Source organism: Panthera uncia, chromosome X, assembly GCF_023721935.1.
Source record: "Panthera uncia isolate 11264 chromosome X, Puncia_PCG_1.0, whole genome shotgun sequence".
In the NCBI taxonomy this organism is placed as follows: Eukaryota; Metazoa; Chordata; class Mammalia; order Carnivora; family Felidae; genus Panthera; species Panthera uncia.
In genome coordinates, this window is record NC_064817.1 from 110,507,871 (window position 1) to 110,534,251 (window position 26,381).

Here is a 26,381-nt window from a genome sequence, read left to right on the forward strand (position 1 = left end):
TGTACTGAAATGTAGGGGTGCTGGAGGTGGGAAGGGGAGTAGAGAAAAAACAGGCAGAAAATCCTTTTCTTTTGTCCCATTGACCAAATGGGTTGCCCTTTAAAAAATGGTGCAGAGGAGTAGAAAAAGGTGTTCACTGTGTATTTTACATTGAAATATACTTAAATCAGTAGTGGAATAGAATTAAAATAGTGAAGGGTTGTAAAGTATTGCTTTCTATAACTAGAAGAAAACTAAGCAATATTTGGATGACCAATGGTGAACATGAAAATATTCCTTTTAAAATGTTTTTAAGGTTTATTTTTGAGAGAGAGAGAGAGAGAGAGAGAGAGAGCGAGCGAGCGCATGTGTGAAAGCAGGGGAGGGGCAGAGAGAGAGGAGGACAGAGGATCTGAGGTAGGCTCTGCGCTGAGAGCAGAGAGCCTGATGTGGGGCTCGAACTCACAAACTGTGAGATCATGACCTAAGCCGAAGTCAGATACTTAACCAACTAAGCCAACCCAGACGCCCCTCCATTGTTTTTAATGTCACCATATCCTTAATTTTTTTTTTTACATTTATTTATTTTTGAGAGACAGAGAGAGAGAGCACAAGCGGGGGAGGGGCAGAGAGAGAAAGAGACACAGGATCCGAAGCAGGCTCCAGGCTCCGAGCTGTCAGCACAGAGCCCGACGCCGGGCTCGAACCCACAAACCGCGAGATCATGACCTGAGCCGAAGTCGGACGCTCAACCGACCGAGCCACCCAGGCGCCCCTTAATGTCACCATATCCTTAAAACTACACTTGACAACAGCTGACTAAAATGAACGAGAGTTCTATAGCAGACTCACAGAGATCATACATAATTCTGTTAGAAAGAAAATCACCCCCCCCAAAAGCCTATAAAACAAGTATGTGCAACACTCTTAAAGGGAGTGTTGCAAAGGGAGGGACCTTAGTACCTTCTCTCTTAGGGAGCTAAGCTTAGCATCTTTCGAAGAGCCAAGACAAAATCCCGCAGTCCCAAATCTGTGACAAATGCCTGGGTCCAGGCCCTAGCATTAGAACCCACCCATCCAGCGTTCATTGGTGAGGGCCTCCTTGCACTGCTTGCTCTAAGTCAACTGTGGTAGGACGGTGCCTTTCTACTAACTACTTTCAGATAAGGTCTGAGATTCAAACACGTTAAAACCAGCCCTCCCGCACAGTAGGCCTGGTAACAACACAGAATGGTAATTTCTTGCTCACGGGCGTCAGTCAGGGCTTTATTCAAATGGCACCTTTTCGGTGAGCCTTTCCTTTGTCACCCTCTGAAAAATCGCCACCTCTACCCCGATACTCCCCATCCCTTCCCTGCTTTATTTCCCCTTTACCACCCATCACGAGCATACACGACGTTACAATTATTTATCTTGTTTGTTCATGGTCTGTTTCCCTGTCTACTGGTTATCCTCTCGGCTGTCTTCCTGAGCACCTACGTTTTCAGCTAGAAACGGCATTTCCCTGTCTCCCTTGTGGCTAGGGAGGACCGTACGAAAAAGATTTCTCCAAAGGTATGTGTGCAATAGTGACGTGTGAAACTTCTTGGTCATTTTCCTACAGAAACTTGCACTGAACCCCCTCTTGCCTTCTAGCTGGCTGGAACTTGAAAATCCACTGCGGAGGAAGGCAAAACCATTTCCCCATTCCCTCCCAGAACAGAGGCTCTTTGCTCCGGGCTATTACGTGCCAGAGAAACAAACACTTGCCTTTTCTGGCCACTGTAGTTTGGAGCTGTTACATCAGTTTACCCTTTGCCCTAAGAACACCCTCCCACATTAAAATGTAAGGAAGGTCAGAGGTGCCTGGCTGGCTCAGTCGGTAGAACACGCGACTCTTGATCTTGGGGTCATGAGTTCGAGCCCCATACTGGGGGTAGAGATTACATAAAAAATAAAATAAAATCTTTAAAAAATAATAAAACGTAAGCCCCGTGGCGGAGGGGAGGGGCGGATGTTTTTGTCTGTTTTGCTCACCAGTTCATTACTAGCTAGAACAGTACCGGACACTTGGTAGAGTCCTCAGGAAATATCTATAGCTGATTAAACAGACAACTCTATCATCATCACCCTTCCACATCTCCCAGTCACCTTCACGGCTTCAAGAAGTTCAGATTACAAGATTCAAATTGCTCCCAAGACAGTGACCCGGAAGTTCCTCTATACCCCACTCACTCCCATCACCCCACTCCTCCACTGGGTGCGCCCTGTACCCCCATGAGCCTCCTTTCAGTTTCCCAACGTGCCTGGCCCTCGCCCGCCTCAGGGCCTTTGAACAAGCTGGTTCTAAGACCTACTCCCAAGCCCCTTTGTAGAAAGAGTCCCTCATTCCTCCAGTTGTCTGTGCAAATGCTGTCTCCTCAGACGGAACTTGCTGGCTACTCTTATCGAAAACAGACCCCGTTTCTGTCATCTGTTTCTATTCATTCTACTCATAACTTACGACAATGAGTCAGTATACTATTTGTTGGCTTCTTTTTAAATTGTAACTTAGATTATAAGCTCCATAAGGACATGAACCGCTTGTTTTCACTCACCACTCAGTTCCTGTTTAGCATGGTGCCCGGCCGGCCATAAGAAGTCAATGGAAGGGTGAATGAATGAATGCACTGAAGATACTGAGTGGCTTTAAATATTTTGAGGTAGACAGGAGTTAAAAACTCTCCATAAAGGTGGTCTTCAAATGTCCTTGACTACTAGCCTGACAATAACCCAAGTTTCTATTTATGGGGATATAAACCAGTGCACATTCTGGCATGCTTTTGAGTGCTAGAAGGATCATCACTCCTCCTTTCCACGACAAGTTTTTAGTTGCTATCGACCAGGTGGAATTTGAAGGGACTCGTGCTGTTTGACGGACCAAGAGCAGCTCTTACCAGGATGTCAAATGCAGGTTCGCATGGACCTACACAATTCAAAATAAATGACTATATTTTGGGAGCGTGTCAACTGGTCTCTCAGGACCTCAGTCCCAAGGACCAAAGTTCCTCTAATATTTCAGGTCGTTTCAGCTCATCAATTTGCTTCTGGACTACGTAACCAGAGGTGGCCCTCCAGAACTGTAGGAGCACCAGCCAAACTGGGCACTATGGAGGCACTGTTTCCCTCTGTATCTTGTCGGTGGTGTGGATCTGCAAACCTATACATGGGATAAAGCTGTACAGACCCACCCACCACCCACACACACACCCACACACATGAATACAAGGATAACTTGAGAAATCTGATTAAGATTGGTAGTTTCGACACTATACTAGTTTTGAAAGACGTTACCCTGGGGAGAAAGTGGGTGAAGGGCACACAGGAGCGCTCTGTTATTTCTCACAACTGCACACATAGCTGCAATTTTCTCAATACACACGTCAGTTCTAGGGCGCCCGGGGGGCGCAGTCAGTTAAGTGTCCAACTCCTGATTTCAGCTCGGGTCATGATCTCATGGTCCTGAGATCGAGCCCCACGTCAGACTCTGTGCTGGGCACGGAGCCTGCTTGAGATTCTCATTCTCTCTCTCTCTCGCTCTCTCACCTGCCCCTCTTCCCTGCTCCCATTCTCTCTCTCAAAATAAACATTTAAGACCATTTCACTTGTAAAATGCCGCTTCAACATAGAAACTCTAGGATGCTGCAGAATTCAACTGGTTACATGTCTGAAGAAAACAGGAAGGAAGAGGCTGGGGAAATGAGAGAAAGAGAAGTAGGACTGAACATGAAACTTCAGAGTGGGAAAGATTACTACATCACACACACTGCAATCTCTGAAAATACAAGTACATGGCCGCACAATCTACTTTAGGTCACAGTGTCAAGGAGTAAAAGGTTGTTACAGAAAACCTAGTTCAGGCCCCTGCATTTTAAAGATCTGAAAAAGGACATTCACAATTAATAATCTGCCAAGTTTTCAAACTTTTACAAAAAGGGAGAGACTAGCTTTCCAACTTTGGCGTAGCCAAGGATTGCTTAAACAAGATACATACAGCACTAACTGGAAAGAAAGAGACTGAAATTTTAACTACATTAAAATTAGGAACTTGTTTATCAAAAAGACACCAAACAAAATGGCAAAAGGACAAGTCACCGAGATGGTATCTGCAATAAATATAACCAACAAAGGATTAATGCCCTGGATGTCAAAAGGACTCATAATTCTAAATCGGTCTGAAGAAAGATGAACAACGCAAGGGAAAACAGTCAAAAGACATAAATAAGTATTAAGGGAAACATTAAATGGCCCTTAAACATATGCAAAGATGCTCGACTTCATTAGCAATCAAAGACTTGGCCAAAAGGAGTCAGACAATACCAAGTATTGAAAAATATGAAGCAACAGGAATTCACACATTGCTAATGAGAGTGCATATTGGCTAAACCACTTTGGAGGACAATTTCACCTCTTCTTGTACAGCTGCACATTTCAAGACTGTCATTAATAGTGTATGTCCTATATTTATGCCCATGTGTTTGCACCCGTATGTGTGAAGCCTATACATACACATACGGACTCACAGGGGAAAATCCCATCATAAATATACACCAAAAGACACATATTTTCTTTTTTTTCCTTTATTTATTTTGAGAGAGAGAGAACGCACAGGGGAGGGGCAGAGAGAGAGAGAGAGGAAGAGTGAGAGAATCCCAAGCAGGTTCCACATCATCAGCATGGAGCCCGGCGTGGGGCTTGAACTCATGAACCGTGAGATCACGGTTGGGCACTTAACCAAATGAGCCACCCAGGTGCCCCAAGACACGTATTTTCTCATCATAACAGGAAAAAACAAAAAAACAAAAAAACCCAACACCTACAAACAACCTAAAGGTCCACTGACAAAAGAATGAATAAATTCTGGTATATTTCCAAATGAGTATTATTCTGCAGCGACAATGAATGAACTATAGCTAAATAAAACCTTATAAGGAATCTTAGCAATACAATATTAAGAAAAAAACCCAGCATACCGTTTACGTAGAGCTCAAAATAAGAAAACAAAAATAATGGATTATCTAGGTTTGTATATGTTTGTGTTAAAACTGTTTTTTAAAGCAATGGAATGACCCAGAACTAAAGTTAATTGTTGCAGAGCGGAGGGGAGGCAGAGGGATGAGACAGGAGAGTAACCCAGGCAGAATTATACTGGTTGTGATTTAATTCTCAAGCGAGGTGGTAGGTGCATAGGTATTCATCTTACTCTTATGCATATGTTTTATATTCTGTATGCACTAAATACTCCACTTTACGAAGATGATTTCTGTAGCATCGAAGTGATTTTCCTAAAGCTATGAAGCTGGTGAGTGGAGGCACCGTAACAGAAACGTTCCCAGCATGAGACTGGAAACGACTTCCACCATACTAGGTGTCTATTGGGAACAATTGTTGATGCAACATGAATTTCATGACTTAAATTATTACTTCCAAACATGTATCCTATAAATCTCTTAACGTCTTTTGATTGATTTCATTTGATTTTATAATGATTACATGGCTTTCACTTGTATCTTTGGTTAGGTCACGTGTAATATGTCTACTTTTGCACAAGAAGAGTTTAATCATACTGCCTTGTATTTCAAAACGGATATATATTCTACTGATACTTTCCATCAATGTCTAGGGTCTGACCTAAATTAACAAGTGATTATGACTCTTAAAATAGATTTACAGAATTCCATTTCATGAAACCGCTCCCTTGCTATTGGTATTATCCTCTGGTTGAATCACTGGCTACAAAAAACAGAGCAAGCACCGAATTCTACTCCATCACACTACTGGTTCTAAAATTTATACCTATGAAATGTCTACCCATTGCCTCCTATTGTCTCCCAGCTGCTGTCACTCAGGCAATCCAAGGGCTGCCTCTCTATCTACCATGGTGCAGCTAATTGTGTTCGTAAGTACAGAGGAGTAAGAGGGTCTCCGGGAAATAATGCCAGGAGGCCACTGGCAAAGAAAACAGGGGTGGTGCTCCCCAGGAAGCTTACCCATCATATTTTAGCATCACCAAAAATGCTCTCCTCCATTAGAACTGTCAGCTAAGAGGTCAACGTAATCAGAGTTGAGTTGAGTTCTAGAACATAATACTAGCACAGGCACAGGTCTACACGTGACCCTCCATCATTCGGGTCGGTGTAAAACTAAAAAGTACAACCACTGTTAAAAGACAATGAACAGCATGAACAGCCTAAAGGTTGTCATTGTGCCTATTCAAAGTATAGACAATTTAGCCTGCACTCATTAAAGAGACCCAAGTTTGGGGTAGAGTACAGTCAAATGAGCAACCAAGAGATGGAGACCCGAGGAGTAACGCTGATAAACAGCCCAATAGTAAACAGTAAAAAACATTCCACTGCTTGACTGTGAAGCCTAAAACAAATACTACAAAATTATAGAAGAGAACTTAAATATAGATGACCCAAGAGCCCTCACAATTCACAGAAGAGGAAACGGAGGACGTACGTAACAGAGCTGAGCGTAGGATTCCCTATCTCTGAACTCCCATTCACTGAATAGTCTCGGACAAGCCATTTGCCCTCTCTGTCCATTTCCTCCACTGTAAAATGAAGAGGCTGGAGAACTGGAGGGTCTCTAGGACTCGCTGAGCCTTTACAGACCGTGTAGCAGTCCAAGCCCCTCATTTTAGAGACAAAGTCTAGCAAACTAGTTACTTACAGTAAGGTCTTCTATTCCTGATCTCTGTACACTTTAGATTGTTCATTCATCTGCACATGATCCTAGGAAGTAAGTGTGACGGTTAATTTTAATGCCTTCTCTTGACCGGGCCACGCAGGGCCCCGATATTTGGTCAAACATTATTCTAGGTGTGTCCGTGAGGGTATTTCCGGACGGGATGAACATCCGCATTGGCAGACAGAGTAAAGCAGACTGTCCTCTGTAAGGCTAGCGGACTTCATCCAACCAGCTGAAAGCCTGAAGACAACAAAAAAGACTGACTTTCCTCCAGTCAAGGGGAACTCCTGTCTCATAGCCCTTGGAGCTGGGGCATTGATTTCACCTGCCTTTGGACTCGAACTGAAATGCTGGCTCTTGGATTGGAACTTACATCATCAGCTCTCCTGGTTCTCAGGCCTTCCCTCTTGGACTTTAACTACGCCATTGGCTCTCTTGGGTCTCCAGCTTGCTAACTGCAGGTCTCAGGATTTGTCAACCTCCATAATCATGAGTCATTTCCTTCAAATAAGTTTATATGTATATATATACACACACATACATGAAGTTTTACACACACACATACACGAGGAAGCTTATTTACAAACATACATAACAGTGAACGTTAAATACATAGGTATTTACATATATGTAAATACATACACAGAGCCTATTGATTCTGGAAAACCCTATCCACGGTAAGCAAATGCATATAACGAACTAATGCTTGTAAAGCACTTAAAACAATGCCAGGAACTTAGCACTCTGTTTTTAGCTGTTATTATAATAAGAAGACACAGACGACTTACAACTAAATTCCACAAACCCGCAACATATATGAAGCCAAGGATCAGTAATTCAAGGCACTGACCTGAATAATTATCTCTGCACACAGCCTAACAGAACACAAATGCCTATACTAAAGGTAAAATGAAAAATACAAAAAAAAAATTATGAAGAAAACCCATTTCAAATTTTGATCCATATAAATATGATAAGGTTACTCCCATCCTCGCGTATTAAGGGCTTAAACCAGGCACTGAGGCATTAGTGACACAGCAATAAGCGAAGACGGTCACAGTTCTCACCTTCAGGAAATTTCCTCTGTAGAGGGAAGGTCGATACTATGTAAGTGAGCCAATGAGTTTAATACGCAAATGTAAAGTCAACTGTGACAAGAGTATAAAGGAAAGGCTCATAATGCTCTGAACCCAGAAAGCAGGCGTTGTCTGAGGGAAGGACAGGGGCGGCTTCCTTGGGGAAGTGATGATTAAGCTGAGCTCTGGGAGAGGAATTAAGAATGGAGGCAAATGACTGCCACAGAGCAGTTTACCAGACAGGATCCTGTGGCAGACAGAACACAAAAAATGAGGACTATTTTGTGAAGAAATCGAAAAATCCATCCTGAGATCCATACAGGACCTCAAGGGGCCCTGGAGAGCCAAAACAATCTTGAAAAAGAAGACGGTTGGAAGAGGTCTCGTATTTTGTGATTTCAAGACATACTACAAAGCTACAGTAATCAAAACAGGGTAGTACAGGTATAGAGACAGACATACAGGTCAAGAGAATAGAAGAGAGTCCAGAAATAAACCCTCATGTATATGGTCAAATGATCTTCAAGGGGCACCTGGCTGGCTCAGTCAGAAGAGCATGCAACTCTTGATCTTGGAGTTGTGGATTTGATCCCCACACTGGGTACAGAGGTTACTTGAAAATAAAATCTTAAAAAAAAAAAAAAAAAAATCTGCAAGAAAGATGCCAAGGCCTCTCAATGAGGAAAAGACAGTCTTTTCAACAAAGGGCACTGGAAAAACTGGATGTCCACATGCAAAAGAACGAAATTGGATCCTTCCCTTACACCATATACAAAAGCCAATGTAAACTGGATCAAAAACCTAAATGTAAGACCTGAAACGATAAAAATCCTAGAAGAAAACAGGGGAAAAGCTTCATGACCCACTGGATTTGGTAATTACTTCTTAGATATATCGCTAAAAAGCACAAGAAACAAAAGCCAAAAGACAACGGGGGTATCAAGTTTAAAAACTTCTATGCCTCAAAGGAAACAATCAACAAAGTAAAAAGGCAATCTATGGAATAAAAGAACGTATTTGGAAACCACGTACCGGATAAAGGGTTAGTATCTAGAATATATAAAGAACTGCTACAACCGAACAACAAAAACCCAAATAACTCAATAAAAAATTGGCAAACCACTTGGAATAGACATTTCTCCAGTGATATACAAATGGCCGAAAGCATGTGAAAAGATGCTTCACTTGACTCATCATCTGAGAAATGCAAATCTAAACCACAATGAACTATCACCACACGCCAATGAAAATGGCTGGCTCCTATAACAAAACAGCGTTGGCTAGGAAGGGGAGAAGTTGGAATCCTTCAGCTACTATGGAAAACTGTTCAGAGGTGCCTCAAAAAATTAAACATGAAACCACCATATGATCCAGCAATTCTATTTGTTTCTTTCTTCTACTTAAAATCATCATCTGGAAGAGAGATTTGCACACCTTTGTTAACAGCCACGTTATTCACAATAGTCAAAAGGTGGAAGCGACCCAAGTATCCATCAGTGGATGGACGGATGGGTGAACAAAGTGTGGTATATAGAGAGAGCCTTAAAAAAGAAGTCCTATCACATGCTACGACATGGATGAACCTCGGGGACATTAGGCAAAGTGAAATTAGCCAATCACAAAAAGAAAAATACAGGATGACTCCATTTATAAAAGGCATCTAAAGTAGTTGAATTCATAAAACAGGAAGTAGAATGGTGGTTGCCAGGGGCTTGGGGGGAGAGAAGAGTGAGGGGAACGGAAGAGTCGCTGTTTAATGGGCACAGAGTTTCAGTTTTGCAAGATGAAAAAGTTCTGTAGACCAGTTGCAAAACAACGTGATTATACTTAACACGACTGGACTACACACTTAAAAAAATCTTTAGGATGTTAAATTTTATGTTATGTGCTTTTCACCACAATTCAAAATTCTCTTTGAAGGGGCGTCTGGCTGGCCTAGTTGGAAGAACACGCGATTACTGATTTCGGGGTTGTGAGTTCAAGCCTCGCGCTGGGTGTAGAGATTATAAATAAACAAACAAACAAACAAACTTAAGAATAATTTCTCTTTAAAAAAAAAGAAGTGAGGAAGGCTGTGGGAAAGTTCAGCAGTTTCTCAAAAAAGTTATACACAGAATTACCATATAACAAAGCAATTCTATTCCTAGGTATATACCCAAGAGAATTGAAAACATATGCCCACACAAAAGCATATACAAAAATGTTCAACACAGCATTATTCACAATAACCAAAAAGTGTAAATAATCCAAACGTCCATCACCTGATCAATGGATAAAACAAAATGTGGTACATCCGTTCGATGGACTATCACTGAGCCATAAAAAAGAATGAAGTAGTAGGCAACCCATAAGAGGGTCTTAAATACAGGGAACAAACTGAGAGTTGATGGGAGAGGGGAAGACGGGTGATGGGCACTGAGGAGGGCACTTGTTGGGACGAGCACTGGGTGTTGTAGGTTAGTGATGAATCACGGGAATCTACTCCGGAAGCCGAGACTACAACCGCCTGTTAGGTAACTTGGGAATATTTTTTTCAAAAAAGAAAAAAGAGGGGCGCCTGGGTGGCTCAGTCGGCTGAGCGTCCGACTTCGGCTCAGGTCACGATCTCGCGGTCCGTGAGTTCGAGCCCCGCATCGGGCTCTGGGCTGACGGCTCAGAGCCTGGAGCCTGCTTCCGATTCTGTGTCTCCCTCTCTCTCTGCCCCTCCCCCGTTCATGCTCTGTCTCTCTCTGTCCCAAAAATAAATAAACGTAAAAAAAAAAGAAAAAAGAATGAAGTACTGATACAGGCTACAACGTGGATTTAAAAGCCTTGAGAACATCACGCTAAAGGAGAGAAGTCAATCACAAAAGAGCAAATACTGTGAGTCCATTTACGTGAAATGTCCAGAAAAGGCAAATCCCCGGTGATGATTAAGTAAATGCGAGGGTTGCCGGGGCCTGCAGGGAGAGACTGGGACTAAGCACTAATAGGTACGTGGTTTCTTGTTGGGGTGATAAAAATGTTCTGAAATTAGACTGTAGTAATGGTTGTGCCAAATAGTTAATATACTAAAAACCATTTAATGATGAATCACTCAATCCCATACTTGAAACTAATATTACACTCTATGTTAACTACCTGGGATTTAAATAATAACGTGAAGGGAAAAAAAAAACCCACACAAAAAAAAAACCCACTTAAGTGTACACTTTAAAATGGTGAATTTTTGGCTATGGGAATAATCTCTCAATTTTTATTTACTTATTTATTTTTTAAAAAATTTTTTATTAACATTTATTTATTTTTGAGTCAGAAAGAGAGCACGAGCAGGGGAGGTGCAGAGAGAGGGAGACACAGAATCGGAAGCAGGCTCCAGGCTCTGAGCCGTCAGCACAGAGCCCGATGTGGGGCTCGAACCCACGAACCGTGAGATCATGACCCGAGCCGAAGTCAGTCGCCCAACCGACTGAGCCACCCAGGCGCCCCTATAATACCTCAATGTCTAAAAGTGAACACGCACAACAACAAAAAAAGTGCAGAAGAGTACAAGCTGATACTGGTCAGATTTTTATCCAGAGGACACAGGAAAGTCACTGAAGGCTTTCCGACACGCATCTGTGAAAGAGCCGTCTGGTGCCGCGTGGAGAATACACTGGAGAGGGCAGGGGTGGATGAGATCATCTATTGCAACGGTCCAGGCAAGTGACAGCGGCAGCCTGGACCTGAATGGCAGCAGAGGTGGACGTGCGGAGAAGTGGACAGACTTCAGAGTCCTCTGAGAAACAGAATTCTGGATTCGCTGCTAGATGTGGGAGATCCAGGGAAAGGCGGATCAAGGATGACCGCCAGGTTTCTCCCGAGAGCGAATGCACCGGGGATGAGGCCATTTGCTGAAAGGGGGAAGACCGGAGGAAGAACAAATACGAAAGAGGAGAGATGCTGACGACTTGGGCTAGCGTGGCAGTCGTGACGGTAAAAAGAAAAGCGGCATCGACACCCGGGGGTGAGGCGTGCCTGGGTCGCTCGGTCGGTCAAGCATCCGACTCCCGATTTTGGCTCAGGTCACGATCGCAGTTTGTGAGATCGAGCCCTACACCCGGCTCTGCACTCGCTGGTGGCACGGTGCCTGCTGGGGACTGTCTCTCCCCCTCTGTCTCTGCCCCTCTCCAGCTCGTGCTCTTTCTCTCTCAAATAAGCAGACATTAAAAAAAAAACACAAACAAACAAAACCCAAAACATCACGTAGTGATACACTGGTTGTGAGGAGATAAGATGTAATTCATGTTCTGATTAAGGCATGACGATATAGTCAAGATTGAAGGTCTATGAAGAGTCATGTTGTCTAGTGGCAGTGAAATAGAAGTGTTACCGTAAGGAATGTACTTCTGGACCAAGGCCTGATCCCCAGCTTTTTAAATACAGTCATACCTCGGAAATATTGCAGGGTCGGTGCCAGACAACTACAATAAAGTGAATAGCACAATAAAGTGAGTCACGTGAATTTTTTGGTTTCCTAGTGAATATAAAAGTTATGTTTACTGGGGCGCCTGGCTGGCCCAGTCAGTACAGCGTATGACTCTTGATCTCAGAGTTGTGAGTTCACGCCCCGCGTTGGGTACACAGATTACTTCAAAATAAAAATCTTTTTAAAAAGTTATGTTTACAAAATACCGCAGTCTGTTATGTGTGCAATAGCACTGTCTAAAAAAAATAACGCATCTACCCTCGTTTTAAAATTTTACTGCTAAAAAACCTTATTGCGAAAAAAAAACGCTAACCATCGTTTCAGCCTTCAGCCAGTCATAATCACTTCACAGATCACCATGACAAATATAAAAATAATGAAAAAGTTTGAAATATTGTGAGAATTACCAAACTGTGACACAGAGACACAAAATGGGCAAATGCTGTTGGAAAAGCGGTGCTGATAGACCTGCTCAACACAGGGTTGCAACAAACATTTGTTAAAACACACACACACACACACACACAAACACACACACACACACACACATACACACACCCCGGTATCTGGAAAGCACAGTAAAATGAAGCACAAGGAAACAAGGTATGCCTATATATGACCACCAGTACTCAAGATAAAAACTACCTACTGCAATGTCTCCACATAGGAAGTTTCTGAAAGTGTGCACCCACAATGTAAGCAAGACAAATAACCAATTATATACTATACGAAGCAGTGTCTTGAAGCATTACCCCAAATGCTTCCATCCCAGCTCCTACCTTATTGTTCCTGCACCAGATCAGAAGACGGATGACCACCATCATTGGACTCATGGATTTCAGAAGAGTCTACAGGAAGATTCCTAGAGCTACTGCTCTGACAACCGAAAGCTGCCTGATGTCCAGTTTTAGGTTTCCCTTTTTTAAAGTTTAAATTTCAGCACAGCAAACATAAGGCATTAAAAACCCAGGTTTCGGTCTTTCTCCAGCATTTGGAGCTGGAACCTGTGCCTTCTGCGCTGACTGGCTCGGCTGCTCCAGGTACCATGAGCAGTAACTTGGCCCAACTGCTCCGATGATTGCCTCTTCCTGTAATGAGGTTGCCCGTCCCTAAAGTCCCATGAACTTCAATCCTTTGGGTCCCTTACCACCCAGTTCACATGCCACCTCCTCTATAAATCCCTCCTCCAGCCACAGCAGCCAGAGTGAAATTCAGCGCTCTCCTCCGAAAGTCGGCTGCACTTACTGTGTGTGCCTCTTAAAAGGACAGCACTGATGAATGACCAAATGCCTCGTAAGGAGGCTGGTCTCCTAAGCCGTCTTCTAACAGACTGCAAACTCCCGGAGGGCAGGGCTTGTGCCTCACATACTTCTACAGCACAAGCAGGGTAGGAGGGTTCAAAGGAAGCCTGTGATTCACAGCAACATTTTCAGAAAAGAAGCCGAAGTAAATTGTGCACTATACCATAGACACCTTAATCCATATTATTGCAAACTACGTTAATTGTGAAGCTTAAAGAACATTCCCACTGCTTCCGCAACAGGTGTAGCTTACATAATCTGCTCTACCCAGCTGTTACTTATTTGTGACAGTTCCCTCCTAGCTTCTGCTCCCTGTTGATCTGTAGGATTACTACATTTTTCAGTAGGAGTTCCTGATTTATTCTTTGCCCAAATCATAAAAGAATTATTAATTTTCTTTTTTGATAACGGCAAAAAAAGACTGAAACTTAACAATGACCAGAGATATCCCTGGGGTTTTTCAGGACTGTAAAACTCAAAAAACACCCCTGCAATAAAACAATATTTATACATATTGCCATAAAATCCATTCATCAACCCAAGAATGTTACTCTTTTGTTTTCTTTTGGCATTTTTTCCTGTATGGTCATTCTTGACTAAATACTCTTCAGTATGCCTGCACTTTGGAATTGTTACCCCCCCCAGCCCCCCAGCTGCCCATGAGCTAACAGCTGGCCATGTACAGAATGCGATGAAGTCATGATGCAAATGAATGTGGAGACTATGGGTAAGTGAATGGGACGAGGAGGGGAGTGGGTAGTAACAAAAATCCAAAAGTCGGGAAAAACTGAAAATCCACGAACTCGGAGATGCTCCAGAGAGGAAACCAGCAAGTGTTGACGCTAAACTGGCAGAAACATCAATACTTCCTGGCTCCCCCACTGGGCGCATCAATTTACCAGCGGCAGGCGGCTCTTCTGCTGCAAGTGACAAAAAGTGGATGCGACCAACAGCGTGAAAAAGAATGACCCATAATCCAGGAGCATGGCTGTGTGCAGCAGAGAAAAGGTGGTAGCGACGGCCGGAGTCTCGGATGGTCTCAATTCTGCTGCTGATTAGCTTAATGGCCGTGGGCAAGTCATTTGCCTTCACTGAAAACTACCAGCATTTCGTAACATAAATGTGTAGCAGAGTTACCATTGCACGCCCGTGTGACCACAGTGCGGAGAGGACTGCTGGAAGCCGTGCCTGGTTTCCTCCAGACTTGGCCCCATGCACCTTTTTCCTCTGCTGACTTTGCTTTGTATCCTTTTGCTCTAATAAATCAGAGCTGTGAGCACAACTATATGCAAAGTCCTGTGAGTTCTGCCAGTAAACCATCAAACCTGGGAGTGGTTTTGGGGACCTCTGACACAATTGGTACAGTGTGGAATCGTGCACCAAACATTTTTCCAACAACCTTGTGAAATAGGTATTATTACGTTCATTCTATAGATGAGGAAAAGTCAAGTTCAGACAGGTGAACAGAGAGAATGTACACATTTCAGTGTTTATGACATGAGTGCTCTTACATTTTAGTGAATTTCAGAACCATCTGGAGTGCTTGCTAAAAATGCAGTTTTGTAGGACCTGAGACTCGGATTCAATAGGCTTGAGTCCTAGGAATCCATTTATAATAAGTAGCCCAGATGATTCTTTTTATGTTTATTTATTTTTGAGAGAGAGAGAGAGAGAGAGAGAGAGAGAAAGAGACAGAGGGCGTGGGGGAGGGGCAGAGAGAGAGGGAGACACAGAATCCGAAGCAGGCTCCGGGCTCTGACCCGTCAGCACACAGCCCGATGCGGGGCTCGAACTCAAGGACTGTGAGATCGATCATGACCTGAGCCGAAGTCGGAGGCTTAACGGACTGAGCCACCCAGGTGCCCGAGTAGCCCAGATGATTCTGATGCAAGGAGTCCAAAGACTACACCTTGATAAACATTTTGAGGTATATGAAGCACGGTGCCCAATTTCCCAAGCTGGGCAATAAAGGGCGGAACTAAGACTCACACCCACCCTTTTAACAAGGCTGAGGCTCTTTTCACAGCAATACTGCTTCCAAATTCCTCAAACTCTACAGTTCCTCTGGTCTGCTCTGCCTTCTCGCTACAGGTATCCATCCAACTAATGGCAACGAGGTGCAAACAGGAAAGTATCTTCCATTTCCAGCACCAAATACTAAGTGAGATCCTGAGTTCAAGTAATGCACGTGTACCAGGGAACGGCAAGAGATCTACAGCTCTTGGAGGGTTAACACTACAGCTTTGTTTTTCAAAAAAGACTTGATGTGCTGGTGGCAACAGAAAATATAAGCTTGTGAACGGCATTTAACAAAAAGGATATAAATTTACTCATAATTTTAGAAGCTGAGGACAGTACAGAATTTTAGTTGTTTATCTATGGCCAAGGAAGGGGAAGGTGCTAAACATAATCTTTTGAATGAAGAAAAGAGCCTCATGTAAACGCTCAAGTTTTTCTGATTACTTTTCAAGCAGGTAGGAGAGTGTTACTTTTTTCTGATCATTTTCACCTGTCATTACAGAGGCAAGGCTGTGTCTGCAGTTCAAAACAATTCAGCCAGTATTTATTGAGCATCTACTGTTTACTTGATGCTATGCTAGCTGCAAGATCATTATCAAGAAAACGGTTTTGATTTTTCCAGGATTTTTGATTTTACTTGGCGAAGAAGAGACGAGAAAAATACAGCCACCGTAATACTTTAAGACAACATATAATAAAGGAGCCTACAAAAACAAATATCTGCTTGAACAGGATGGGCCTCGCTAATCCTTCTATAGTCTATTAAAGATGGGGCAAAAATCAATGACAATCTGTACTTCAGAAATACCGATGAACCTCCTAAATGTGGATGCCCATGGTCCAACATTATCTATAAACCAGATAATCAAGAAGTCAGCCAAAGCAGCAATCCATCCATACACTGCGGTAATTGAGGGGCTGTCTGCCAATGTGCTGGCATAGGGCACCCCACACCCATACCTGCAGTGCTGAGTGCTCATTCGTCACTAAACTGCAGTGGTTTAACAGATGCTGCAGTCATGCTAATGTTTGTTTTACAATCACCACTGATCCACCCTTACGCCAAGCCAAGAAGGTGAAGTGTTAAGTGAACAGAAGTAAACTTGAAAACAGCACCTGATTCACTTGTGGAAGCCCAGAAACTCCCTCCACTCAGAAAATTCCTCTCCATCTCCAAAAGTCCACATCCAAAAGATTGATCTAGATAAAGCACTACAGATGTACAGGAAACCCTTCTCCCTAACGGAAAAAAATAGTATTTTTATTTTGTGCCCCATGCTTTCACCCTCTTTGGGGAGAACTGACAGTCCATGTTAGACAAGCAATCAGCCTTGATGATTTTTCCCACAAACCAGTATACGAATTGACTCATTGCCTAGTTCTCTGCGTATCACTCGGACGCGGGGAATTTAGTTATGGCTCTTCCAGGGGGGCCACTGGCCACCCTTTACCTCCCAGAATCCACTGCCCAGCTGGTGGTTCACTGGTAGCCTGGGTGAGGAAAGAAGCTCATTTTCAATATGAAAATGGCCAGCTTCCCCTACCCAAATCTCACCTCTGCTCAAAGTCCATTAAGAGCACTGGAAACCATCTGATATGTAGGTACTCAATATCACCTACTCAAGGGTTGAATTAGGAGCCGTCGTCAACAGGAACAGTAAACCTTTACAGAAGGTATTTAGAAGACTTTCAGAGTTTTATGTTGTTTAATCAATAATAATAATAATAAAAAGACCAGGGGAAAAAAAGCACAAAATTTGTTTTCAGGCTATTTAATAAATCATAGCAAATAAATAAACAGTATTTATTTCAAGTCATAGTGAATCATCCCCAAATAGGTTTCCCACCTTACACAGAATCAGACTAGCATCTATTTGCAAAAGAGCAGTTTGCCATGCATAGGTCATACTGAAGGGTCGAATGCAACAAATTCCTTTCTGTCTGAAATCTAAACCACCAGAAAATAACTGCAATTGTACCCTCTATTTATGGTGGAAAGACAAATAAAAGCATACAACAGTAACTTATTCGTGAGAAGCAAGTTTTGTGGCATGTCGCAACTGTGTTAGAGATAGGGCAGTCACCTCGTCCTCTGTTATCTATAGCTCACCCATGTGTGCACAGGGTCTATCATAGTGCCCTACACATAGTAGGTGCTCAGTGAGTATCTGTTGAATGAAATAACGCTCTGCAAGATCATAGATGACATAATCATCTAAGAAAGATTATACTATGGTCTGCATAGTTTAGGCATTTGATGTATTTATACTAATACTTAGAAAATTGGTAATCAGTATATGGTATACCCCAAAGTGTGGGCTCTGATCACTCAATTCCAATGGGGGGGGGGGGTCCTCCACACCAACAAGCAATTCTCAGATTGTCTTACAATTCAACTCAATTCTGGCAGTATCTACCCAGAGGTAACATCCGGTCGCCCCACTTAAGGGCTCGGTCCTCTAAGACTTGCCCACACTTCCCCCTACTTCCGATGCCAACCTCAAGTCCACATTATCATCTGTGCTTCTGACCAACCAAGTGCAAACTGGAGGTTCCAAGGAGGCTCACCTTGGGTCTCGGGACACCAGGCATAAGTCCACAACTTGATCCTCAGGTTCTGTTAATTTGCTAGAGCCACTCACAGGACCCGGAGAAACCGCTGACTTACTAGATTTGTGGGACATTATAAAAGCCCGTAACTCAGGAAGAGCCGGAGGGAAGAGAAGCACAGGGCAAGGTCTGCGGGAAAGGGTGCAGAGTTTCCATGTCTTCTCCAGCTCAGCCACTGTCCCCATGCTCACTTACTCGGAAGGTCTCCAAACCCTGTCCTTTTGGGTTTTTACGGAGCCTTCGTTACAGAGGCAGGACTACATTAACCCATTGGCCAGTGGTGATAGAACTCTTCAGACCCTCTTCCCTCCCCTCTTGGGAGTGGGACTGAACGTTCCGACCCTCTAATCACAATGTTGGATCCCCTGGCAACCGGCCCCCTACCCGAGGTGCTTTCCAGAAGTTGCCTCATTAACATAACAAAAGATACCTTTGATTGCTTTCCTCACAGGAAATTCCAAGGATTTTAGAAGCTCGTTGCCAGAAACTTTAATCACTCTTCACAAGGAGGAATTTGCTATAAATATCACTGTCTATAAGTAAGTTATTATTTATGCAAAACACATAAAAACTGTTCATTCAAAAAATATTTATCAAACACCTACTAGGCACCTGGCACACTGCCAACTGTTCCTCCCCCCCCCCCCCCCCCCCCCAGGAGCTTTTGGGTTAAGGCAGCCTTTCTCCTTTGGGATTCCTCATCTCCAAATGCATGCAAAGGAGATAATTTATTACACACAATGGATGCCCTAGGGCTTGAGGGCTTAATTCTTAAAAAACTGATCCAGGGTGCCAAACAAGTTAAAAGGAAATTATTTTAAGATTAAAAAGGTTGCTTTTAGTAAGGTCAAATTCAACCGTTAAACCCAGCTGTGTATGGGTTGGGGGGGGGGGGGAAGGATAGGTGAAATGGGTGAAGGGGATTAAGAATACCCTTATCTTGATGAGCACTGAGTAATGTCTAGAAGAGTTGAATCACTATATTGTACACCTGAAACTAATATAACACTGTATGTTAACTACGCTGGAATTAAAAACAACCCAGCCTTGTAGGAACTACCTGGTAGGGGCCAAGATGTACAGACTACTTGTAAGGCTGGTGTGAATGCAAAAATACTGCAACACACATATTTGGGTAAATTTCTAAACATAATAAAATGAACTCATCACTATTTTCCGTGCTCAGTAATGTCAGGCCAAGGTTGTTAGCAAAGTGAAACGGGGGAAGAAAAGCTTAGTACTCTGATAATTCAAGAAGGAAACCGAGAACTTTCTCGCTAAAAAAAAAAAAAGAAGAAAAAGAAGGAGGAGAAGAAAACCAGCAATTACCTGAATTATTTTATTAATTGATTAAATGCTTCCAATATTGCCTGACTAGCCTGGCCTTGCCTTGGACTCAAAATAATAAGTTAGCTACCGATGTCATTAATTATTTTCAATACTTTTGGTCTTTGATTTTTCATTCTACCTTATTCAGTCTAATTTCTTCCCAGTCCTGGGCCTCTTTGACTGATTCGACGACATTTTCTGTGTGATATATTACTGTATGCTGCATGCTTCCTGGAACCAGAGCAGTTTGAGAGCTTCTGGAATCAGAGACAAATTTTTTCCAGTATTTCACACTCACAATTTAAGCTTTCATTTATCAATGACCTAGAAATTCAGGCCTGTTTAATATTGCTCTGACAAGCTAAATTGACAGCCTCTACTTGGCCAACCTCCCTGGATCTACTTCATCAAGCAGTGTCTTATTTTGAATCTTGAACATGAAATAATATCAAAAAAGTGGTGGCGGGGGGCACCTGGCTGGCTCTCTCGTGAAGGACACGGCTCTTGATCTTGGTTGGGGTTGTGAGTTTAAGCCCCATGTTGGGTGTGGAGATTACTTAAAAATAAAATATTTAAAAAAGGGGCGGGGGGGAATTCTTGTTGTTTGGACTGTCATTAGACCTTTAAACCCGTGTGAAAATGCTATGGTAATCACTCAGAATTTATGAAGGACAGAAGGATAACATAAAAGTCCCTGACCCCTAAATATCAACTAGTCCAGACTTCCAACTGAACATACCATTAAAGGAAATAAACTGTATAGACAAAGCTAGTAATCTTTTATTTATTGTATTTCTGGAAAATGGAGATGTCGCACTGGGAATAGGTGGTGCTTTTATTATACTCAGACATCCAACTCTTAGATCTCTGAAGTCACCCCCTACATGCCTAAACCCTCAAATCCTACACCAAATCCACCAATTTCTTTCTACCTCAAAACTGTCAAAAGGAAAGTCATAATTCATCAGAAAAAAATAAGTCGATTATTAATGGCAAGGAAGTCAAGGCCATGTCTTTAAGAAATACAATGAAGTACGATTTCCTTTAGCTTGAAACTAGAGAACCTGGGGAAATAAATGGCATTTTTAAGACGATTCAGCAAAGAGTGCTGAGCCACAGAAGATGATGCTACGCCCAAGAAACATTCACTCCCCGTGTCAAGTTGAAAATGGAAAGCCCAGCCGTGACACGTATCTAATTTTCAGTGACCAACAACTACAATCAACACCACTGTAATTTATGTCCTATTCAAAGTCAATTTTAGATACGTATAGGTACACACAAAAAATACCACTTGATTTTTAAAGGAATTCAGAGCCCCACCTCTGAAATACAAAAGCGATCCTAAGACAGAACACAACTTGCACTATACCTACGATGCTGTGCAAGTCTTCAAGTCCAACCTAAATCTTTAACTGTAGCCTTCTAGTGATTTAAATGGGAGTGCTCTTCAAATAATCTCTACCAGGCAAAAGATGAGGACGGCAGACTCACTGATCTAGGGAGGACAAAATTTGCCCCCTCAATTCTGAAGTCATTCTTTAGTAAGGAGTATTCAGCAGCATATTTCACATTCGGTCCAATGGCTTGCAGATGAATTCCTTGCCCTAGGCCTAAGGCTCAGGTACAACTCCTGAGAACCTTCCAGCTTATTGCACTGGTACAAATTCCCGAGACTTACCATAGTCATGGTTGCGCAGGAAAATGCGAGCAGTCGGGTTATTTCAGGCGAACAGTGAGGTCAAAGCTCATTTCAGTGTGAGCGAACGTAAGTGATTCTCTGCAGAGATCTTGGTCGGGGATGCAAAGTACTAGCCTCAAACCTGCAGGCTGGCACTGCACGACTGCTGCGAATTCTACTGCATGCCCTAGCTTCCTGGGCCAGCACTGCTTAATTACCAGACTCCCATAAAATGCAGATCGTTCACTCTGAGCACCAGAAAAGCAAAGGGGGCTTTCCGACCACGTACGGTTTTAAATGGTCAAATCCTGTAACAAACGGGGCACGTCGACATCTCAATTTTAAGCTAATGAATTTATTATGAGTCAGGGTCCGGTTGTTTTCCACCAGACAAGTGCCATGTGAAAAGATTACCCTTTCCCAAAGATCACAATTAGCTCTCTGTCACCTTTCCCTTTTTGGCGGCCCCAAACAACACTCCAAGATCACGGGAATCTATGTGAAATAGAACTATGAAGTACAATGCTTTTTGTACCTTCTCGGGCTCAATGTGAGAGACCAATTTTAGCCTCTTGCTTTAGCAAAGCATCCAGCACAAGCCGATTCCTATAGATTTCAAGATCCTTGGTATGTACAACCTCTCCTGCTCTGTGCCACAGGTAATCTGATCCAATTTCAAAAGACATGTTTCTGGATGAGGTAAACATTTCAAAAACAGTAATATAGCACTGCTGTGATAATATCCTCAAAAGGGAGCCGCGATTCTTTCTTTTAGCCAGGGTACATTTGTGAAACTTTCAAACGCAGAAAAACGAGAGCAAATCCATCCGACGCCTGAGAACTGTTAGCAATGCTTTGATTTGCAATAATCACATGAAAAGGGCCGAATCGACAAGTTCTCCAAACACCTATTTCCGTGGGGGTGGGTGGGAGCGCACAGCACCGAACCATTTTTCTCAACGACTGAAAAACCAACATCTACAGAGAAGCCCTTTCTTTCACATCGTTGGCAGAAATAAAATCCTATTCCCGCCACCTCATCTTGCAATTAAGGAAGTTGCTACAAATAGCAGCATAGAAGTCAATGGTCCCTGCTTTGCTCCGTGCTCAACGTACTCTCCAGGAGTAAACAGGTTACTCAAAAAAGTCAGCAGCCAGAAATCGCTCTCCCCTAATGCCAAAGTCCCACGGAAACGCAGTTCCCTTTTCTGGGGATCGGCGAGGGCTAAACGTGGACGGTGGAGTCCAGCCGGAGCCTGCCTTCGCTCACCGGCTCGGGATCTGGGGCGTTCAGGGCGCGGCGAGGCTCCAGACCCGGCGCCCGTGAGCGGCGGAGCAGCCTCCTGGCGGCTCCACATCCACCCAGCCCACCCTGACAATCGCCTTCGCTTTCATTACACCCTCAAGGTGAGCGGCTTAGGCTGGGGCTCCAAAGTTCGCCCGGCCTCTGGTCAGCAGCACCCCCCACCCCCACCCCCGCCTCCGCGCCCGGCCGATCCCCGGGCAAGGCTGAGTCCTGCCCTCGCCTCCAGCTCCCGGGTCTTTTTTTGGGACACAGTGACAGGTCTGGGTTTACCTCCATGTGCTCGTGGCAGAGGAAACAAAAGAAAGCAACCTCCCTGATAATCAAACGCCATCTTCGACTAATTGGCAAACCGAGGGGCCCCTGGACCGGTCCCCCCGCCGATCCCCCCGCCATCCGGCCCGAGGGCGGCCCCCCGTCGGAGACAGAGTTTGCAACAGCCCCGGTTCAACGGTCCAGGGGGGAGGGGGACTCCGGGAGCCCTACCTGCCTCCCCACCCCGGCCGCCCGGGCAACGCGGTTCAGTTAAAATCTAAAAGGGGGTGGCGGCGGCGCCTCCCAGAGATGCAATTCCCCCCCTCAGAAAATTGTTCCGAGGGACCCGGCGCAGGGCGGGCGAGCAAGCAAACCGCACGCGGGGAGCCGCAGCGAGTGTACTTACAAAACGATTAAAGCTCCGGCGGAACATCGCGACGAAGGCTGCCGGGCGCCGAGCTGGGCTCTACCGGGCTGTCTGGGAAGGCGCCGTCCACAAAACACACTGCGGCGTGGGCCGGCGGCGTGAAGCGGACGGCGAGGCGGGCAGCCCCACCACCGCCTGCCCTCCTAGGCTCTCCGCGCTTCCCCCCGCCCCGCCGCCCGCGCCCTCGCGCCCTCGCGCCCTCGCGCCCGCGGCCCCCCGCCCCCGCCCCGCCTCGCTCACGGCCCGCCCCCGGCCCGCCCGTCCCGGGGGCGGCGGCCCCGCCGCTCGCCCTGCTCTGGCCCCGGCCCCGCCGCTCCCGCAGCAGCCCGCCGAGAAGGCGAGCCCGGCGCGCGGGGGAGGGACGGCGGAGGAGCGCTAGGCTCCTCCCGCGGGGAGGGGGGCGCCCCGATCTCTCCGCCCGCGCCGGGCTCGGCACCCCGCTGTCTGCACTCTTGCCCGGCGCCGCGCCACCGCCCGCCCTCCCCGCCGGCCTCGGCGGCCAGCCCGCGTGCTTCCGCGCCACTCGGGGCACGGGGGACCCTCCCGGGGCACCCCGCGCCTCACCTCGCCTCGGCCCCACACTACTCCCCTGCCCCGGCCCTAACTCGTCCGCGGCGCCGCTTCGCTCGCAGCCCCTCCTCGGTCCGCGGCAGCCGCTCCGCCCCGCGCTTTCGTCCCGCACCCGGGCTGGGGAACCACCGCGCAGTCCGCCGGCCCGCCCCGAGCACGCGAGGCAGCCTGGCTCCCCGCTTCGCGGCGGGGAGGAGCCGGGCTCGCAGCGAGGAGTGGGGACAGGCAGGGCACCGTGGAGACCCCGGGCGGGCGGGGCAGGGCGGGGGGGGGGATTAGTTATGAAAACCGCCCCCTCCTCATCTGCAAAGGCGCGGGTCTCCCCACTACCCTCGCTTCGCTCCGCTCCCACCTACGCGGCTTTCCCTCCTCCAGTTCTTTTCTCGCGTCCTGCCTCCCCACCTAAGCCGTCTTACTTCCACTTTCTCTATGAGGTTGTAAAGTCAGGCTTTGTGTCGCTGCTGCTGCGCAGCGGGGCGGGATTTCCCTGCCACCCCCCCACCCCAAGCCCCTCCCCCTGGCCCCCTCCTCGGCGCGTCTCCCAGAGCATCCTGGGAGTTGTAGTCCAACCGTGCCCCCTTTCAGCCTCGTACTGCGGGCCGGGAGCTCCCCCACTCGCCCGGACGGGGTTTGCCCAGAGGGTTGAAAGAGGAAGCGGCTAAGATCGCTGGGCGGAACCGCGGTTCTCGGCACCGGCAGGATGAGGGGGCCAGGAGCGCCCGGTAGATTGCCCCCGCGGTGAAAAACGTGAGAAGGATAAATGAGGCAAAGCCCCGAATGCTGGGAGCCTTCCCTAGGACGGAAAATCTATGCTCCAGGAAACCCTCTACACCCTCGACTCCTAGTTTAGAACTGGGATTTGTGAAACTTGAAACATTCAGTATAAAATCTGAATCTAGAATTGCCACGAGACCGGGCATCCCAACCCCCACCTACCCCCCCCCCCCCCCCCCCCCCCCCCCCCCCCCGTCTGCACCGCCCTTTTGGCTTGCCCCGAGGCTGATGGAGAAGAAATTTCAGATTCCTCTGCGAAAGTAGAGGAAATGAGTGGAGGTTGAGAAACATTGACGGAGCCTCCTGCCGCGCCACATTCTCCTGCCAGTGTAGAGCTGGGGACCGGGTCCAGCTACACCGCCGGCCTCCCCCGAGGTCGTGAAGGGCCTTTGCTACTGGGCACGGCCGCTTCTCCTTTTCCCCTCTGGGGTTCAGACTCATTTTAACAAATCTCCCCTGGGCATTTTCTTTGTACCAGGCACTGTGCGAGGGGCTGGACACGGCGGCTTCTGGAAAGACCTTCCCGACAGGGCGGTCGCGATCCAGTCGGGGGATAGCGACATGGAAAACCCCCCTTAGAAAGTGATGGCTGCTAGACGTCAGGCGCCAAGAGCTAATGCATCTGAAAGGGGGCTGGGGAAGCTTTCCCGAAGGCCTTGGAGATTGAACTGGACCTTGAAATGTGGGAAGGTTTCAGAGGAAGGGACGGAAGGAGCCCAGTGGGCAGAGTCCAGGCGGAGGGAGAGGTCGGCGAGAGGGCGCAGGACAAGCTAAGAAAAAGAACAGGCCCTGGGGGCAGACGCCCAGGATGTGTGGGTGGGGCGGCCCAAACAACACCACAACCCAAAAGGATCTTCAGAAACACCCCTTGAAGTTTGAACTTGATTCTGTGAGCAATGAGTAGCCCATCCTCCATGAAGTGCAAATGCAGGAGAATTAAGGTATGTTCCCAAACTGTCCTAATCGCCGAGAAGGAAAACGGTATGTTTCCAATTCTTTCCTCATTATGGTGTCTTCTGTTTGTTCACGCTTGAGGCTATATCTAACGATTTTTAAGATTTATGTTAAACGTATATTAATCAGATATTAAGATATTTTATTGGCAACGTGGATCTAAGGTTTTGCTATTTCAAAGATTTATTTTCTTTTTCCTTTTCTTTTAATTTTTAAAAATGTTTTATTTATTTTTGAGAGAGAGAGAAGGAGAGCATGAAAAGGGAAGGGGCAGAGAGGGAGGGAAACAATCCAAAGCAGGCTGCAGGCTCTGAGCTGTCAGCACAGGACCCCACGCGGGGCTCGAACTCAGTAACTGTGAGATCATGACCTGAGCCGATGTCAGACACTTAACAGATTGAGCCACCCAGGCGCCCCTCAAAGATTTGTTTTCAAGTAGATTTTATTTTCTGGCAACTAATATGATTTAACTCACTAATTATATGTTGAACACCTACTATGTGGCAGGCACTGTTCTAGACACTGGAATTTGGAGGTGGAAGAGGTTATTATCATTTGTTCTGGGAATGAGTCTAGAATTCTTATCAATAAAATACATCCTAAGCAGTGAAATAGGGAATAGAAAATGAATTTAGATGTTTGGCGATGCAAATACGTACTCGTAAGTAATAAGTAATATCTTTCTGTATACAATCTTGTTGAACAAATGGGAAAAAATGTACTTGTAGATTCAAACAGATCAACTTTTAATACAAGATTTTTCCTTTTTTAAAGTTATCTCTACACCCAACGTGGGGTGTGAACTCACAGTGCCGGAATCAAGAGTCACATGCTGTGCTGACTGAGCCAACCAGGTACCCCGAGATCTCTCGGGTTTTTTTTTTGTTTGTTTGAGGGGGGGAGTTTAAGTTGATCTGTTTGAGGGGCACCTGGTTGGCTCAA

At 45.6% G+C, this 26,381-nt stretch overlaps 1 protein-coding gene across 7 annotated transcripts in view; it reads right to left on the reverse strand.

The window, feature by feature from the left end:
- Positions 1 to 23,350, reverse strand: part of ATP11C (ATPase phospholipid transporting 11C) — a 170,262-nt gene extending 146,912 nt beyond the window's left edge. For all 7 annotated transcript variants that reach the window (XM_049644381.1, XM_049644377.1, XM_049644376.1 and 4 more), the window contains exon 1: positions 23,121 to 23,350. In XM_049644381.1, coding sequence (XP_049500338.1) covers positions 23,121 to 23,147 — 27 coding nt within the window. In that variant the 5' untranslated portion in view covers positions 23,148 to 23,350. The remainder of the gene's footprint in view (positions 1 to 23,120) is intronic.
- Positions 23,351 to 26,381: the final 3,031 nt, after the last annotated feature.